The following is a 19,274-nucleotide window of genomic DNA, read 5'->3' as shown; positions in this document are numbered from 1 at the left end:
GTCCAGTTTTCTACCGCCACAGAACAGAGCAAGGGTTGGGTTCAAATAAAACTGCAGCAACAGCACTACTTGAACAGTACTGAGAAAGTAAAGAAGGGAAAGAAGAATCCAGACCAGAGAATATGATTCGACAAAGGAAGATGAAGGAGAGACGAGAGAGAGGAAAGGGAGAGAGAGCACCCTCACAATCGGTAACCAGCAGGTAAAACCCATTCTTCAAATTCAATTCAATCAAAATCTGTCTTTTGAATTGGGTTACAACCATATTTATGAAAGGAAATTGAAAGTTTCCTAATTGCAGTCTAAAACTGAAATAGAAAGAAAATCCAACTCTATCTCATAATGGAATCAAACTCTACCACTGCCTAGCCTATTAAAAGTAAAACCATAAGAATACAAGATAAATCCAAATAATAAATCTAAATAAATAAATAAACTATAATATCTTGGACCCGGTTCATCTCTATCTGGGCTCCCCAACAGGTTTGGGCCGGTTCAAGGAATTGCTCCTGCATCACCATTGGAATAGTGCCTGTAAGAATTATTGATAATACTGAACTCTCTACACTCTCAGCCTTATTACAACCAAATGGAGCTGGGTACATGGATCATCTTTCTCCAATCAGCTCTATTCACCAACATACATGTTACTAGCCCTAAGCTATTGATGTCTTTCAACACCACTTTTCTAGGGTCATTTTAGGCCAACTAATGCAGTCCTAGATAGGTAGGAGACCTACTAGGAGCCAAACAACCAGGATCTGTTAAGCTGCTGGTTCGATGGGGGCAGAATTGAGGTTTTAGGTCAATTTTAGGGTTAGGATTAGGATAATGGGAATGTGTCTTATATGGTAAAGCTAGGCAGGTGTAGGGGAGTCTAATGAATTAGATTTTCTGGGTTTTGGATGGGTGGAAGTTGGTTAGATGGATTTGGGCAGCAACTAAGGTTAGGGTTTTGGGTTTTGGGAAAAAAGAAATAGATGAAACTAGGGTTTAGGATGGGAGTTTTAGGATGGGCTTGGGATCGAGTGCAAGGGGTGGTGAGAGGGGGCTGTGGTCCAATTGTGATTGAATTCTGATGGTGGAATAATGCTGGAAAGAATGTGGAGGTTTTAGGGTTTTAATGGATCTATGGTTTTAACAATGGATGAGGAAGGTAGCAAGGAATGAGTGTTGGCAATGGGGATCGATGGGACTGGGTTTAGAGGGTTAGGAGAAGAAGAGGGATGATTGACGATATTAAAAACTTACTTGGAGTTGCAGGTCTTCAATGGCAGCAACTTGAAGACAACTAGCAGATCCTCCCGGTCTACAAGACGCAAGGAGTCAACTGGAGATCCACCAGTTCTTTCACCTTGATATGACTCACAAGGCAACACTCAACAGAGCAGGGCAGCAGCAGCAATGACAGCAAGCAAAATTTTGTTTTTTTTTAATTCTGAATTGTGGGGTAGCCTCCCACGAAATACTTTATTTATAATATGGCCAATGGCCTAATTCCTATTCAGCCTAGGAGTTTGATCACTAGGCTGCCTCCTAATACAAGTCACTCCCTCTATAGAAATCATGGAGGGGTGTGGGGACTAAAAACAACTTAAATAAAAAAGAATATTCCCTACGCAACAAGAGAATAAAAATCACTTAAATTGGACAATGATTTGAACCGGTTCAATTTAATTTACAACTAGATTAAGTATATAAAATAAAAACTACTAATGCAAAATAAAGTAAGGCTCCAAACACTTGGCCCTACTCCTAGGGCTTCTTCTTCTTCTTCTTCTTGTGGATGTAGGCCCTTGGATCTGCATCACCAACCCCTGGCTCATTAGCTCTCTCTAATCCGAATCATATCACTTCTCCTTACTGGAGCATTCAAAGGCCTCCATTGTACATGTTTGTGCCACCTCAAATGACATTCTCTCAACTTATCGTATATCGTAGCTACTCCTAAATTTGCCCTAATCTATTAATTTCTTATATTACCTTTTCTAGTTTACCAGTCATCCATCTCAACGTCCTCATTTCAGCTACACTAAGTCTATTTACATGTTTCTTCACTGCCCAACATTGAGCTCCATGCATCATTGTTGGTCGTATAACTGTCTTATAAAATTTTCTTTTGAGTTTTAGAGGAATACAACAATCACACAACACTCCGAACGTACCTCCCCACTTCATCCACCCTACTCTAATTCTTTGTGGAACATTATCCTCTATTTCTCCTTTACTTATTTATTGAACCTAGGTACCTAAAATTGCTAACCATGTGCCACGTGTGTGTGTGTGTGTGTGTGTGCGCAGGTCTATTCAACTGTAAAGTTCTTCACAATGTCTTAAATCCCCTCTGAATACAGAACTGAAAACAGTCTCAGGTCAGTTCGACATTCAACCATCTAGTAAACCTGGGTCAACAGCCACGTAATGTACATTTCTTATACTACTTATGGGTAAGAAATTCATGGCTAAAAAAGAGCTACCCAGTGCACAAGGCTCCCGCTACTGCAGAGTCTGCGAGGGGAAAATATATGCAGCCTTACCCCCTGCTTTGCCAGAGAGGCTGTTTCTAAGTTTTGAACCGGCAACCAACAGGTTGCAATAGCGCAACTTAACCATTGCCCCAAGGTTCGCCCACAGTTAAACAATTCATGGCTATCTTATCCTTTTTGATAGACAACTAATATGCTAAAGACTTCAAGTTAATCCCAGTAATCACTTACCAATTATCTCCAGTTAAAAGTACATTTACTTTCCCAACAAAGAGTTGGAGGCTTTCAACATTATGAAACTAACAAAATATAATCCATTAAATTAAGGAAAATTTTATACGCTTTGAAAGGTGATTCTCTATCAATGAGGACCTATTAGTAACAAAGGAGTTAATTTAATACCTACCAATCAAGGAGCCAATTATTCATAATCCACTAACCATGAAGTTGAAAATCTATCCCATCTGTTCCTAAAAACATTCCAAATCAAACCATGTATTTGTTATCATCATCCAATCCGTGCTGAACAATTCCCTAAAAAACTAGACTGTTTGGAATATTCTGTGCGGTTCTTAGAGCACTTCAGTTCAATAAGAAAAGCAAGCCTGAAACCTGAAAACATGGCTGATGGATAGCCCAAGTTTCACAACACTGATTCTATAACTTAACTATCAAAAACAAACAAGTTAAAGTTTGAAGGGTACTTGATTGTGATGCACCTAAGGTATAAGAGATTTCTGAACATTAATTGAAGCTAAGCAAGTTCAACCCATAGTAGATCCAAATGAAGGGGGGACCAGATGTACCCCATAACCCATGGGTGCTTCATATTAACATCCTAGGAATCAGTAGACCCCAAGAAGAGGTTCACAATTTTATTTTTTTTGGGTTTTTTTCAAATGCCCCCTCAAATTGCCCAAACGTACAACTTTCCAAACTTTGTAACAATCTAGTCCAGTCTGGTCTGGGACGTTAGACGTTAGTTTCAAGGAATGTAATGACCAAAATGCCCTTGTAATAAAAATCCACCAAAATTAAAGAGTAAAATGACCAAATTGCCCTCATCTTTCCCAAATTGTTTAGGGTTCGAAACTGAAAATCGAACCCTAAACGATTCCAGAGATAATAAACTGATTCCCTTATGGATGAGAGAAGGGAAAGGAGTGGAGATGGCAGCGGTGGTAGTGGTGTTGTAAGTCGAGTTTGTGGACTCCATGACTATGGATGTGTGCGGTAAGGGACGCTGGTTGTGCGGTAATGGATGATGGATTGGTTGAGCGGTAATGGATGGGGGGTTGGTATGTGGTGTGCGATGCGGGCTGACTACGGTAATAGATTGGGAGAGATTGAGGATGGCATTGTGGGTTGAGACTTGAGAGGGGCGAGACATGGGTCAGTGATATGAGATGAACTGTTGGCAATAGACTCGTGATGGTGATGATGGGTGAATGATGAGGTAATGTGAGAGGGTAATGGTGGTGCTAATGTGCTGTGGCGAGATGGATGGATTCTGCTGGAATTTAATTTTGGGCTGAATAGATGGAGTGTGTTGGTGGATTGAGATTGGGATGGGGCAATGAGATTGGGGGGTGATTTGAGGTGGTTGGGGTGAAAGTAGTGATATGTTGGGATTGCAGGTAATGGATTAAAGGCAGGTGGCAGCAGTGACTTTGCAGCAGTGTCTTGATCTTGGAGCAGGGACAGTTGCAGCGTCAAAGGAGAAAAAAAATTCAGAACCCTAAACGATTTGGGGAAGATGAGGGCAATTTGGTCACTTTACTCTTTAATTTTAGTGGGTTTTTATCATAAGGGCATTTTGGTCATTAGATTCCCTGAAACTAATACGCCCCAGACTAACAGACTGGATTAGATTGTTACAAAGTTTGGAAAGTAGGGGTGCATTTGGAATTAGTAAAGGTTCAAGGGGTGCATTTGTACGTTTGGGTAATTTGAGGGGGGGCATTTGAAAAAAACCCTTTTTTTTTTATTATCAGTGACCTCTATGCACTTAAAGGACATGTTATAGCCATAAGTGAAAGAGAACAAGGAGAACCATGGATGACGATAACTTTATACAACAAAATAAGAATAATAGTCTTCACAAATATTTCTTCATTAGGTGACCATAACCAAGAGAAAACAGCCACACCACAAAAGAGGGGAAAACTGACAACAGGAATTACAGCAATGAAAGAAGGCGGCATTCCTTATGTGAATCTTCCAAGCCAATATTTAGAACTACAGGTAATCTTATGCATTCACTTGGAATTAAATTTGTGGGATGGTCTATAGCCTCAGACTAAAAGGAATAAAAAAAGAAAAACCCCAAACCTTACTTGTCAAAAAATTAAAAAATAAAAAGAATAACCTGCAATGAAGGCAATTCAGATGAAATGGGTTCTGGTCTCCAAGATGTTGTACCAGGTGGTGGAGGCTGGCCATTTGAAAATGGATATCCACCTGTGGCACCAGGCACTGCACAAGTGGTTGCGCTGGAAACAGAAATATTCTCTGTCCCAGGAGCGCAGCTAACATCTGTTTGACTGTAATAATCTGCCCATGACTTATATTGTTGCTGATAATGAAGTGGAGTTGCAGCTACAGTACTAGAACTTTGAGCACCGTTAGAATCTGAAGAGGAGTAGGCTGAATACTGATGAGAGGGATACTGTGCATATGAACCATCATTCCACAAGTTAGTCTGATTATTATACTCGTTGCTCGGGTAACCTCCAGTTGTCTGATAATCAGTAGCATTGTAGTAAGTGCTTGTATAACTTGCAGGCCCTGTATTCTGAAATGAGGTAAGAGGCTGATAAGGAGCACCTGAATTTTGATATACACCCCCTTGTTGAGAGTATGAATGGTTTGTTTGCTGTGGATATTGATAATAGTAACCATGTTGATATCCTGTGTTGCCATAACCAAAAGGATCAGTTGAACTTGTATATGATGAATACCCAGCATATTCTTGTGGTCCACTTGCTGCCCCCAAATTAGATGAAGTAGAGGCATTTGACGCAGCATTCAATCCATCTTGCAGCTCCCTTGGAAGTGGCTCCGTCTGCTGATTATGATGATAGCTGGAACTTGGAAGAAGTCCATTCTCAGAAGAGCTATTATCTGTTTTGTGCATGGTCCATGACACAGCTGTAGAACCAGTGGCTGAGGGCAGAAGGGAATGTCCAGGAGTAAAAGATGCAGATGCTTGTCCACTTGAATCAACAATTTGGCGCCTCTGTCCAATACAACAATGATAATGAGTGCTATGTTGATTAGTTTTAAAATTAAAAACTCACATATTAAGCATTTGAATCATGTCAAATGAGGCAAGAAAAGCACATGATCAACCATTTAAAGGAGAGAGAAATCTAGCAGGACACTAAATGGACAGTGTGAGAAGTGTAGGAAACTGTGAACCACCATTTTTCTCACTTTAGAGTTGGTCACAATGCCCCTTTCTATTTTTGGCTTGTACAGGTTAGACTTTAGAGTGGGTAATACCCCAAGAGACGGAAAACATTTTCATTTCATGCCCAAGCATTCCTTGTTGCGATTACAGTCGCATCCTACGGACGAAGATACATTTTGTGGTATACAGGAGGGTCCAGGAGTGGAAAAACAGAAGAACCTTTGATGAGAAGAATAGAAGGTTCTAAAATTATGTTGAGATGCTTATATATTCTACGACTTTAGGCAGATACCAATCCCGGGAAGTGTCTGGAGATGATGTTCCATTCGCCTTGTGGATTTTTTTTTTCCTCCCAAAAATGTACTCACTGAATAGGTCTCTGTCTATGCACTATATGGCTACTCATACTGGATAGTTTTACCACACATTAGTTAAGTTATACCACTGCTAACCATGAAATGTGCTGAAAGAGAAAAAAGAAATAAAAGAAGAGGTTAGAGCATGCATGTTTAAACTTAATCACCATTCCAAACATTCTAGAATGTTGTAAACCACTCGATATTAATCTAGAACAAATTCACCCATTTTTTAACACCATTTGATGACTCTTCGAAACCCTCATCAAGTACTTCACTAAATCCTACTTGCCCTAACTTGATACAAAATAATTGAAGGAAAAATTCAAAATTTGACGCAATAATTTCAACTTCTATAAGCATGGTACTAGTTCCAATACTAATAGCAACATCCTCATTCCTCATTCAATCAAGTCAGGATTCCTATGAAAATAACATTGAATTTACATTCATTTAGCAGAGTCAGGTTCCAGAGAGGTTAACAACTCATGAGATGACGAACGCCTTTGAGAAGAATGGGTGTCAAAGAAAAACAGGAAAAATAAGGCTGTGTGAACAGAATATTTCAACAAAAACAGCAAAAGTATTAGGAAAAAAGGTTTCCAGCACCAACAATACCAAAAACCTTTTGGCATGCGCGACCACATGAGGGATAGAATGATAAATTTTGTCATTCTGACCATTGGACAGATGAGGAGTTTTCTATACAGGCCACATGTCAATTTCAGCCATCTCAACCATATGTGGTGGATGGCCGGTTGGAGAAAGAGGGAGAAATCTGAGATGGGATCTCAGAGTTGCAGGGTAGGGAGAGAAGTCACATAATCACACTCTCACCTTGAGCAAAAACCAATTTCAATTTCTATTTTCAATGCTGTCCATTGATTACAAGCAATGCCCATATTTAAGGATGTAAAACTAAGACTCCTAACTAGGCTCCAAAAACCTTCTCGGGCCGAATTTCCAAACGGGATCGGGTCAATCCATGGAAGCGCTCCTACATCAATTCCCCCGGTGTTGAGAAAAACTCGAGTACAAAATTGTAAAACGGTAGAAATAAAAGCTCACAAGCGGGGGCAAACTCCTCCCTGTCTGCAACTTGAATTTAATCCAAAATATGAAGCTTTGATGTTGCATAGGTGTCTTGAAATATGTTGAGGATAACAAACTCAATATGAACATATGTTGCTGCAGTTGCCTCACTCATAATTACTGTCTCATCTCCCTTAGTTATAGCTTGTTGTCCAACATCCGAGCGATCTACCTCAGGTGTTGACTCGTTCGGCTCGTCCTGTGGCTGCACTATCAGTATCATATCACCTTTTTTACTCTGAGCATACTTCGTCAACCAATCCTTGAAGAACGAATGTCTGGCGTATTTGAGAAGGTTGTAGGGTGCACAAATTTTGTTGCTATCAACAACACCTCTACATTCTTCCAACCACTCTCGACCCAATTAAATAATGTGCTAATCAAACACTTCACAATAAGCACCATCACAATACTGAGAAATGGAGAATTTGACAAAGACCTCATCCCCAGACTCAATGATGATCTGATTGGTCTTTGATAACATCTCCACCACAGATCGCGAGAAGAAATTGTCGCATTGTCCATCATCAATAAACAAAATAGCAAACTTTCCGTTGGGCAAGCACACTCTAAACTTGAACACAAAGGAATCCATGGCTCGGTTTGCTCTGATACTAATTTGATGAAGGGCTGGATAGAGAAGAGGGGGAAATCTGAGATGGGATCTCAAAATTGCAGGGGAGGGAGAGAAGTTACATAATCACACACTCACCTTGCGCAAAAACCAATTTCAATTTATATTTTTAATTCTGTCCATCGGTTACAAGCAATGCCCATATTTAAAGATGTAAAACTAAGACTCCTAACTAGACTCCAAAAATCAATTGGACTCGGTTCTCGTTCTGTGTCTCCAAACAAGTTTAGATCGATCCATGGAAGTGCTCCTGCATCAGTATGGCTCACTATGTATGGGAACATTCCCTTCTTTACTCATCGGTCCAAGTTCTTCAAATATGGGAAGTAGTTTTCTGTATGGGACTGTGGCCTATGCCAGCACTCCCATGTGTCTATCTCTTTCCTCCTCAAAACAAGGGGGCAGAGGTGTCTTTTCATATGGAGAGGAGAGAGATAGACTCATGGGAGTGCTGGTGTAGGCCACACTCCCGGACAGAGAACTTTCTCCCTTCAAATATAATTGACTTTTCAACAAATCTTTAAAGCATATGGTGAAATCTGAAGAAAAGATAATGGACCTTTTCTCCTCCCTTCTTTTTTTCTTTTTTTTTTTTTTTTGATAAGCATATTAGACAAAAAATTATTGGATGACGAGTGGACAGCAAGTCAACTTAGCGCAAACTACACTGCCACATGGCAATTATAGCCTACATGCCAGAATAGCTTCCGCATTGTGTGTACCAAAAACCAGAAACCAAACAGTAGCAAAAAAACAGGTAGAGAACTTGTGAAAATGGCAGTTCCACCAAGGCTGCTTGATAGTCGCAATATCTTCCATGTGGCAACTTTGTGGGACAAGAAAACAAGGAGAGGTTGTCCCTACCTCCTACTCATCCATCATCTGACGCTGGGTATTGATTCTACTTTAAATTCGAATCTGTATCCGAATCATTCAGTTCTCAACCAGTTCAGGAGATACATCCTTCGTTCAATCCCCTCAAAGCTACTGTATTAAGGGCTTCTTCACACACTTGCTATGCTGTTGCTTAGCTTTGCTTGTTTTTTATTCAACCACACATTCCATGTTGTGTCGAAAAAGAAAGACAATTTCAGTCATCTATGAATTTACCATGGGGCGAAACTATGGCCCTCTTCTATTTCTATTTTGACCTAAAGGTAAATATTTGGAAGCTCAAAATACAAGCGACTGAAACAACTGACTTTGGTCATGTCACCAAGACAAAAGGTCCTCCATTTATCCAATAGCTGGATTGGACATAATGGCCCTCCATGTGGCTCAAATCGAGCCTCCCCTCTCTCCTGCTAAGCCACCCATCAAGATTCAAGACACCAACAACCCCCCCCATACACACACACAAACCAAAAAAAACTAAGAACTGGTGAATGAAAAGAACAAAATTTCAAATTCATTAACCAAAATAATTCCAGCACTCCTTGAATGAAACAAGATTGGGATCAACATACTAGCTAAAATTACAGCATAAAATATAACTGTTCGCTAAGTTCTGAATTTACACAGCAACAAACATCAATTTTGACATTTTGGTACCTCACCCTACTCCTAATGTCATGCTAAGCTGGGTGTTAAAGACTCAAATGCCTAAAACATCTCTAGGGCCCACTTCATATTATGTTTGTAGCACTTAATATCAAATTTGGACACAGATGGATTGGATGAAAGTAGTAAGTTACAATTTTGGAAACACATGGATGGATTAGTGCAAGGTTTTTGTCCAGGAGAAAAGATTATTATAGGGGGTGATCTTAATGGACACATTGGGAAAGATCGTAGAGGCTGTGAAGGTGTACATGGAGGATATGGTTTTGGAGAGAAGAATGAGGGGGACTCAATTTCAAATTTTTCTGTGGCTTATGATTTATCCATTATAAACACTTACTTTGAAAAGAGAGAAGAGCATTTAGTCACCTTAGGAGAAGTGGTGAGGAAAGGCATGCATAGCTTAGGCCTTGTATCAAGTATGTGATGCAGATTCATCATCAAAATGGGTTTATTTCTTTAGAAATAAGTCTAGGGTTGGGATATATAGGTGTTAAGCCTTTGTTCCCAAGGGTTTTCTATGTAATAGGCCACTTTAATGAGCCTAAACTAGGGGTACATAGGTTGCATACGGGATTAGCCCAATACTTAGTTTATTTTTCATGTTTTAAATTGAACCGGTTGAACCACTGGTCCAATTTAAGTGAAATGTTCCTATTGGCTGATAGGGTCTTATATCCTATTGGTTACTTAGGAATCTTCTTAGTTTAAGTGTTTTAAATTGTTTTAAGTACTTTAATTATACCTCTCCACAATTTATGAAGAGGGAAGAGTTGTAATAGCTTTAAGGTTTGGCCTATGGCCCTTTATTATAAAAGATTAAATCGTGGGAGGCTCCCCCACAGTTGAATATTTGAAAAAACAGAATTGTTGGCTGCTGATTGTTGTTGCTACTGTTCTTTGGAGCGTCTGCCTTGTGGTTCTATCAAGGAAGAAGGGCAGGTGAATCTCCTGTGACTCTTTACGCCGTGACGGCTGGGAGGTTCTTCTCTGAAAGTGGTTCTATCCTTCAACCCTGTTCAAGCTGCTGCCAGTGGATTTCTGCTCAACTTGTTCACCTTCTTCTAATCCTCCAATTCACCCCCCAATCGATCCCCTTTATTTTTGTGTTTGAATTTCATTAAACCTAATTCCATTAAACCCTAGATCTTGCTGCCCAGCCATATTTGACCATCAGAATTATTTCAAATTCAAACCACAGTCTCCATACTACATCCCCTCCATTCGATCCAACTTGCAGCCCCATCCTCCCACTCCAACCCTAGTTTGCCTTGTCTCTGTGAAACCCAAAAAAAAACCCTAAATTCCAGAAGTAGTACTTCCAGCCAAAAAAAACCTCCCATATTTGGATCGAACCTTCTCCTTCTTACCTGGAAAATTCAATCCCAACCCTAGCCCTAAAATCCCATTAAAAACCCTAGTTTTAACCTAAGTTCTAAAACCCAAAACCCAAAACCCGAAACGCTAACCCTAATTTTCTGAAATTCAATTTTTTAGTTAAACATCATCCAAACCTACGTTAATAGCTTCTCCTAGACCTGCCCATCAATACCCTATAAGATTCATCTCCATATTCATAAACCTAACCCTAGATTTGATCTAAAACTGCAATTCTGTCCTACTGAAACTGCAGAACCAGCAGCCCCTTGATTCCTTTGTTATTAGATCCTTGATAATTGGCCTCTAGTAGGATCTCTCCCTATCTAGAGCTACATTAGTATGACCTCGAATTGAGCTGATTGGAGGGCAAGGATCCACATAGCTGACCCCATTTAGTTGGGTATGCTACTGACAAAGAATGAAGCAGACATACTCACTGATGGCAATCCCGAGGTCCGGAAACCCTACTCGGAATCACTATGGGCCTACTCAAATACTCGATAACTCAATTGCAAGAATTAATGGCAATTCTGTAATTATAACAAAGTTTTAAATAGAGTGGCAGAACCGTAAATACTATGAACAGTGTAGGGTCCTTATTGACATAAGAAACAGAATAAAACTCAAGTGTAATAACCACTCATCTATGAGGGTATTTCCGGGATTATAAGAAACTAATAGAAATAAGGAGGGGAAGGGGGTATTATGGTAATAAACCAAAGAGGAAATATCTAGTAGGGGGAGAGATGAAGACAAAAAGGTTGTCTTCAACTTCTGGTCGTTACAGAACCAGACAGCTGAAGACCTTGGTTTCAACAGGGAGGGTCTCTGATGCAAGAAACCCGACACATCGGGGAACGAGAACTCGAATCCTACCTTGCGATAGTAGACCAGCAGCGAGAGAGGGAGGATTCTGCCTCGAGGAGGAGAGCTTCTTGAGAGAACCAATCGAGTTGGGGTTTCAGGTAAGGACTCACAACCACTAAACCTTCCAAGGATGCTAGATATCAAGTCAAGTAGATAAACAGTATGCAAACTAGATGGATTCGAACACGGTTCTGGCAGTGATTTAGAAACCAGACCTTCAAATGGGCCATACATGCGGGTTCAAACTCTTAAGTTTCAGCCCAATGCAATGAAACTCCACCGAGTTTAATTTCCAAAAGTCAAGAATGCCGCTATCCCCAAAACAGTGCAGAGACAGGGAAGAAGATTTTCTAAGAAAGAGGAGAGGAAGTTGCAGACCAAAAACAACTGCTCGTGGATACCTCTGGGATCAGAGCAAAGGAAGAAGAAGTAGGAACGGTCTTGCTGGGAAGAGAGAGAAGGGGAGTAATGTTGTCATACAAGTGAACTCTCAAACTAGAAACCAAAACAGAATCTTTTACCAAAGGATAGGTTCAGATTGATGGGGATTATAATAACAGGAAACAAGGTGGTTGAATGGGTTTAATATTTAGGTCGAGTGTGAGTAGGGTAGAGGGGAATATATGCTGAAAGTTACAGCTAAATCAGATGGCTATGGAGGTTTCCTAATTAGAGATAGGATAGAGGGGTGAAAGGGTAATATCAGGCAATCGGCTGAGTGGATAGGGATGAAACTTGGATCGATATGGCTGGGCAGAGTTCTCGCGAAAATCATGTAACATTTGACCTTCTTGAAGGGAAAGAAGAATAGTTGCAGGTTTCAGTTTCAGACTTGCTGGTTAATGGTAAACCTTTGATATCAGAATTCTAGGGCAGTAGAACAGTAGTAGAAGACGTAGAGAACAATCAACACGACCCACCAGGGCTTCCCACCGCAAGGTGTCAATCGGATCAAACACTGATTCCTTCAAACCTTGATCAAACACAAGATCCTTCTTTGTGAGGAAGACAAGTTGCAGAGCTGCAGCTTTGTTTTTGCTTTCGAAATTCCTCCATGATTTTCTTTCTTTAAAGGCCTTAAGGCCAAGTACTTCTAATCACACTAGGGGACTAAAAGTCCACCTAGCTGAGCTAATAAATCAAAACACCTCCTCTCTTATGCTTGGAGAAGAGTGGACCCAACTTACATCATTAAAATAAAAATAAAAAACAAAAATCAAATCACCTAAATTGAACCAGCAATTGAACTAAAATTGGGTCCGGTTCAATTTTAAATATAAGACATCAAAATAAAACTAAGTATAGAAACGAAAAACAGCAACTACTTGGACTTCTTTTTCTTCCTACGGATGTAGGTCTTCAGATCTGCATCAGGTAGGCCACACAAACACCGGCCATGCAGGCACTCACAAAACTCAACTATTCAATCCATTCTTTAATCTGAAATTATCCCAGATACAAGCTACATAAAAGAAGAAAACCTATTTAACTAGGAAACAAACTCATATAAGGAAACTGGAAAATAAATCTAATCTCCTACTGACCTACCCAAATAAAAGATAATATGATTATCCAAATAAATAAAAATCCTAAATATCCTACTACACCACAAAACCCAATTGGACCTGGTTCATCTCGGTCTAGATGGCCAGACAGGCCAAGCTGATAAGGTTCAAGGTCTCGGTATCTCGGCTGGTTTCGGTCAGTCAAAAAAACTGAGTTGTCTCGGTAACTTGGCCGAGTTGGTGCGTTTTTTATGTCAAATCTCGATCCTTGGTTTCGATGGCCATATGACCTAATTAGGTCATGAAACTTGCAGGACAGCCTATTTTTTTTATGCCCTATAAACATGGTGGAACCTATATATATATATATATACACACACTGATATGACCTATTCCACACAATCTTTAGTATTAGAACACACATAATTCAAGTAGAACTACTTAAATAAGCAATCGGAATGAAAAGACATCAAATTATGAACCATTTCATAAATCATACATCTAACATAGTTTGCTATATAGAGAAATATATTCTGAGTCCGCATTTAAGAACACAAGCCAACAACTACCAAGTCACCCCTATCCCTATATGCTCATCCTAATATTAAACTAGTGTTGGGCCTTCAAGTTCAAATCTCCTCCAAGAAAGGTTGTTGGGCAGCAAATCTCCTCCAAATGTTGTTCTTGAGCATCAAATCCAAATGTTCAAAGCTTTTTTTTGGTAAGATTTGGAGCAAATAAGTGATTTGGAGCTGCTTTCTTCACAAACTTCCAAAACCAGTCCAGTTTACCAAGAATAGGTCGAAACATGGTATTTACTTTGTGACATTTCGGCGAGATACCGAGATTTCGGCCGAGATTTTGAAAAGATACTGAAATTTCGACTGAGAAAGTGTATTCTTCTTATTTCGCACCCTCTCTCGACTCGAACCGAATCAAAACCGAGAAAATTGCCGAGATCTCATGAGACCTCGAATACTGAGCCGGTTCAACCACAAATCTGCATCACTCACCTTCTCACTTTGGTGCCTGAAGCAATTCGTATTCCCAAACAAATGATTAACAAGCCTATTTTCTAATATCCATGGATCACCAATATAATATCAACCACTTTCCAGGGAACTACATCACAACAAATTCTGATCCCCATAATACCACCATTGAAATAAAATGTTCCATACAACACCTCCCGTTAAACTTCTGCAACTTTTGAGTATGTAACCCAGTAAAAACAAACAGCTTGGGCGGTACTTCAATAATCAAATCCAATCCATCACTAGTTTAGTCAATGACAAAACTGATATATGTGTGCATTTGGCAATCCTAACGACTTGCAACCTCTCTAATCTTGATCTTCAGCACATCTCACCATCAAAGAATTCTGATATCTAAATTGCTGTCACTATATTTTCCATTAAATCTCAAACTTCACCAATAGGACTAGGAATGGATGTCGAAGTTCCCCATCTTACTGATCAGCTTGTTGACGACCTGCATTCTACAAATGACGAAACTTATCTCCCCTCATGTGACACTTCCAATCCCTCTTCAGTCACTCAGATTGCCTTCAATGTTAAGCAGCACTTGTGCAAGTATTCTCTATTATGGTTTTTTCATCCTTTTTTCTTCTTGATAAGGAACACAAAAAATTCTTAGGGTAAAAAGCAGATCTGGATATGCCCATTAGAGTGGTAAATGCAGCCTCTCACTTCAGAAATTAAGTCTTTCGATCATTCCAAATCAGATCAACATACAATACTAAAAGCAAAATCCCAGAACTCCATTGAACTCTTTCTTTGAAGCTGTTCTATCCATCAGGTATCCACCAATAACAGAGCTCAATCTAGGAATATTCATAGTTGTATTCTCAAATATTTCTCCCAGTTTCTTTCATTTGAAATGCCCTAGGCGACAGTCTGTGGTTTCATGCACCAAAATAAAAGACCCTTGTACCCAAAAGGAATCCATAGGCAAAGCAGAAACTATATCTTTGTATTCCTTAGCACAGAACCAACAATCAAAATAGAAAAAAGAAAAAGGACAATACTAAAGTAGCCACTGCATGCGAGATCAAAAGGTGAACACCAGATTCCTGTTCCTTCTTACAAAGAACAAAACTATTTGCTACCCTGTACACTAATCCCTGTAGATGATCTACAGTAGTACCTTCCTGTTGCCCGAAATCCAGGAAAAGATTTCCATCCTATCCTTTCCCCATATATCTTCCACAAAACTGTACCTATCTGAAATTTTGAAACAACATATATTGAGAAAGGAGCAGAAATTCAATCTTTCCAAAATTCATCTATTCCTGTTGAAATTCTCCAACTAATAACACATAGGCCTTCAAATAACAAGCCATGCACTTCCAATGCTCTTGCTGAGAAATGTCATCAAAATAAACAACACCAAATAATCTCTCTGTTAGTCCATACAGACATCTATCGGTGGTAATGGTATTTTCAACTATACTGAGATCAGTACCATCAAAGTTAAAAATGCACCAGAAAAAAAAAAATCGTTTTTATCTAATCTTCCTCAATTTGAAAAGCAATATAGATAACATCTTCATAGAATAAATAATGGCAGAAGAAAGTAGAGCAGAAACATGTTCTTACGCCCCTTGTTTATTCATGGTAATCATGATATCCTCACTACTCTCGAATCCAGCACAAGTAAGCAGCTCATAAGATATCACCATATGTTTCTGAATGAATATACAATGTTGCTACAATGTTGCTGCAACCATCTGAACTGCATGAACACTTACTAATTATTGTTGCATGATCTCAAGGATCAGCCAATAATGTGAGGTCCAATGTGAAACCCCCTGAGCTACCCCTATTACCTAGTAGTATCAAACATTCTGTGACGATATCAAGATCAGTCTGTTCCAATCCAACACCTAATGAGATAGTTTATACTATCAAATTTGCTGTGTATTTATATCAGATCATCTGATTTTGATCTTATTTTATAGGAACCCAGCAGTTTGTAATGGATAAAAAAATTTCTAATGAATGTTTGTAATGGCAAAAGTGTGTGGAGAAAAATATTAAGCTGCTTGGCCCAGTAGTAAATAGAATCTGAAAGCAAACTGGTCCGTCAAGCACACTTATCCAATGATTTGGGGACCATGGCAATGAAATATAAAACGTTCCCCACAACTGAAACAGCAGCCAATGAACCAAAGAGTTAGGGAAAGCCTGTGGTTTTGGCCATAGTCTAAAGGGAGTTCACTTGAAGCCAATGAAAATACTGAGTAACATAAGTAGCTTACCATAATTGATAAATGAGTGTTGTTTACTTCCATTTAAGCTCAGCAGCAGTACAGTTGTGTAAATACGTCAAACACCAATCCACATTAACCAGATTCTAATCAATTATAACTTGAAACTTTGAAGATAATCTATATTTTAAATATATATATCTATATATATATATATATATATATATATATATATATATATATATATATATATATAACAAAACGAAACAAACATGCAAATACAAGTCCTTAAGTCGGAACCATAAATCAATTACCTCAAGAAAATTGGGGTCCTGTTCAGCTACAGTATCAGTAGTGCGCACTTGGTTCATCATTCCTTAAACATCCTGATACAGAAAAAACAGTCAATCATCGATACACAAGCTCCTAAGTCCTAAACCATTTTATTAGCACAATAAATTCACCCACACAAATCACATCCAATCTGATCCAATAGCAACAAAACCAAATAAAGTAAACAGAAAACTGTTCTTCCAATTCTCATAAAAGAAATTCTTGAAAAAAAGAAAAAAAAAAAAAAGATGAATCACTAAAGTTCAAAACCCTAGACCCATTGAATCCTTATATGTAAGGCCAATCCTTACCCTCTGTAGTCACAATGACGCACAGGCAATCGACCTCCACAAAAACCAGAGTTTCTTGCCCCGAATTTGAGAGATCAGAAAAGAAGTAGCAGAACAACAAAAAGAAAACAAAAACAAAAACAAACAAATTCAATTGGGAGATTCAGTGTTACAGGAAGAACCCCCAAAACATAATCAATGATGAGAGGAAAAATTCACCGACTAATCACATGAACAGGAGTAAAACAATTGAACTTTCTTATATAAACAGCTAGGTAAGGAAGAAGGTAGGCAAGGAGGAAGCGAGAAGTAAGAGAGAGAGAAAGGAGAAAGAGAAATATGGACAGAGAGGATGAATGCGTTTCAAGTTTCAACACTTTTAAGAGTCTTCCTTGGGTCCGTTCCGTCTAGGCGTCAAGGAGGATCGCTCTTTTGTTATCGATGATGAAATGGTAGCGGTAGAAGCTATGGTCTGGACATAAGTTTCAACTGTGAGAGAAAATAAAAAAGAAACCCTCGTTTCCACGAGTTATAACTGTTTTGAAGGGTGTCATTCGGTTCGGTTTCAGTTCGGATTCAAAAACACACCAAATACACCATGTGGGATCTGAAACCGCATCCAAACAAGGGGCATCGAGCGGTTGGTTCGGCTCGATTTTGGTCAAGCTGAATCGATTTCGATTTCGTTTCAATGCGATTTTGGTTTATTTTGATTTTTTAATATTGGGTTAATACCGTTTTAGATTGGTTTATTTTTAAATTTAAACCACAATGAAATTTTACATTCATAATTTATAGTGCTGAAAGATTCAATAAAAACACTTTAATTAACCTTTTCCAAATCAAAATAAGTAAACAACCATGAATAAAGATATGTTCATGTTATAATCTGAACAAAGAAGATACGTTGCAAGGAGAAGAATAGACGATAACTAATAATTAAGTAAGTGGATAAATAGATAGCGAAACCATTGTTTCAAATCATATAATTATTTATCATTAATTGTAAGAGAAAGATAATTAATATTGAAATCAATGAATAGTTACAAAGAAGATAACTAATATTGAAATCACAAAAAGAACCTTACTATCAAATCATTTATTTGGCAACCAACTAATTTTGTACAATGAACAAGGAGATCAATGGAACAAGCATTGTTATTGTTACAAATCAATTTCCCTATTTTTATAACCTCATACTCATTGATTTGTAACAATTCCCCTTACAACATAATTTTGCTCACTATTATTAAAATCAATGGATAATCAATTCACTTATTCATAATTTTATACTTAATGATATTTTTTATCGGTTTCATTCAGTTCAGTTTTCGATTTGTTATTGATCGGTCTAGTGTAGTCTGATTTTCAACCAGTCCCATCATATCCCACTCCAAAACTAATCCGATATGGATTGGTTCACTTCGGTTCGGTCTGGATTTTTTTGATCGTTTTTTGTTGGTCTTAACGGTTCGGGCTAGGTTTTGACACCATTAATTGTACCCTAGCTTAACTGCATGGCCAAGTCCATTGGCAAAACTGAGAATCTCTAGTTGCAAAAAACTTTAGTTTCAAGATATCTTGTAACTATAGAAACAAAATGCAACATGTCCACCCTGAGCAGCTTAAGAGGGAATTAAAGGTTCTTGCACAATTATAGTTTGCAATTTGTTTTACTATAAAAGTATTGAGACATGCCAAGAAGAGTCCCGTCTAATATATTAATTAAAATATGGATGATATTGGCTGATGCCCCCTTTTTTGTTAGGTAGAGTATGAGAAGTGCAACTCCTACTCTCACATACTTTTGCCATGTGGCATGCCAACTAAAAAGATATCTTATAATATTTTAGGTAATCCCAAAACCATCCGAAAAATACTTCCATTCTTTGATCTAATCAATATTGTTTATGAACTTACCTAATTGATTCTTGACCTCTAAATAGGAATCCTTGAACTTTTCAAGTAGTACTAATTTCCAATACATTAAGTAAATTTATTAAAATGAAGTTATTCGTTGGTAAAAAAGATTAAACACTCATACCTTCATCGAGGTAAGAGTATTTATTAGATTACCCGTATTAGTATGAATCAACTCCAAATTACAAATGGCAGTATATTCTCTTGGTC

At 38.5% G+C, this 19,274-nt stretch overlaps 1 protein-coding gene across 8 annotated transcripts in view; it reads right to left on the bottom strand.

The window, feature by feature from the left end:
• The window catches only part of LOC122651618 (SAC3 family protein A-like), a 55,416-nt gene extending 38,006 nt beyond the window's left edge, over positions 1-17,410 (bottom strand). For 3 of the 8 annotated variants that reach the window (XM_043845078.1, XM_043845084.1, XM_043845080.1), the window contains exons 1-3: positions 17,166-17,409; positions 16,836-16,907; positions 4,855-5,724 (exon numbers count right to left, since the gene is read on the bottom strand). In XM_043845078.1, the coding sequence (XP_043701013.1) occupies positions 4,855-5,724; positions 16,836-16,895 (930 nt within the window). In that variant the 5' untranslated portion in view covers positions 16,896-16,907; positions 17,166-17,409. Of the gene's footprint in view, positions 1-4,854; positions 5,725-15,993; positions 16,000-16,835; positions 16,908-17,165 lie in introns of those variants that run through there. The other 5 variants (XM_043845079.1, XM_043845083.1, XM_043845082.1 and 2 more) reach the window with 5 other exon arrangements.
• Between the last annotated feature and the right edge of the window lie 1,864 nt (positions 17,411-19,274).

The sequence above is a fragment of the Telopea speciosissima genome, chromosome 2 (genome assembly GCF_018873765.1).
Source record: "Telopea speciosissima isolate NSW1024214 ecotype Mountain lineage chromosome 2, Tspe_v1, whole genome shotgun sequence".
In the NCBI taxonomy this organism is placed as follows: Eukaryota; Viridiplantae; Streptophyta; class Magnoliopsida; order Proteales; family Proteaceae; genus Telopea; species Telopea speciosissima.
The sequence above is the reverse complement of the archived record's forward strand: the minus strand, read 5'-3'. Positions and strand labels throughout refer to the sequence as shown.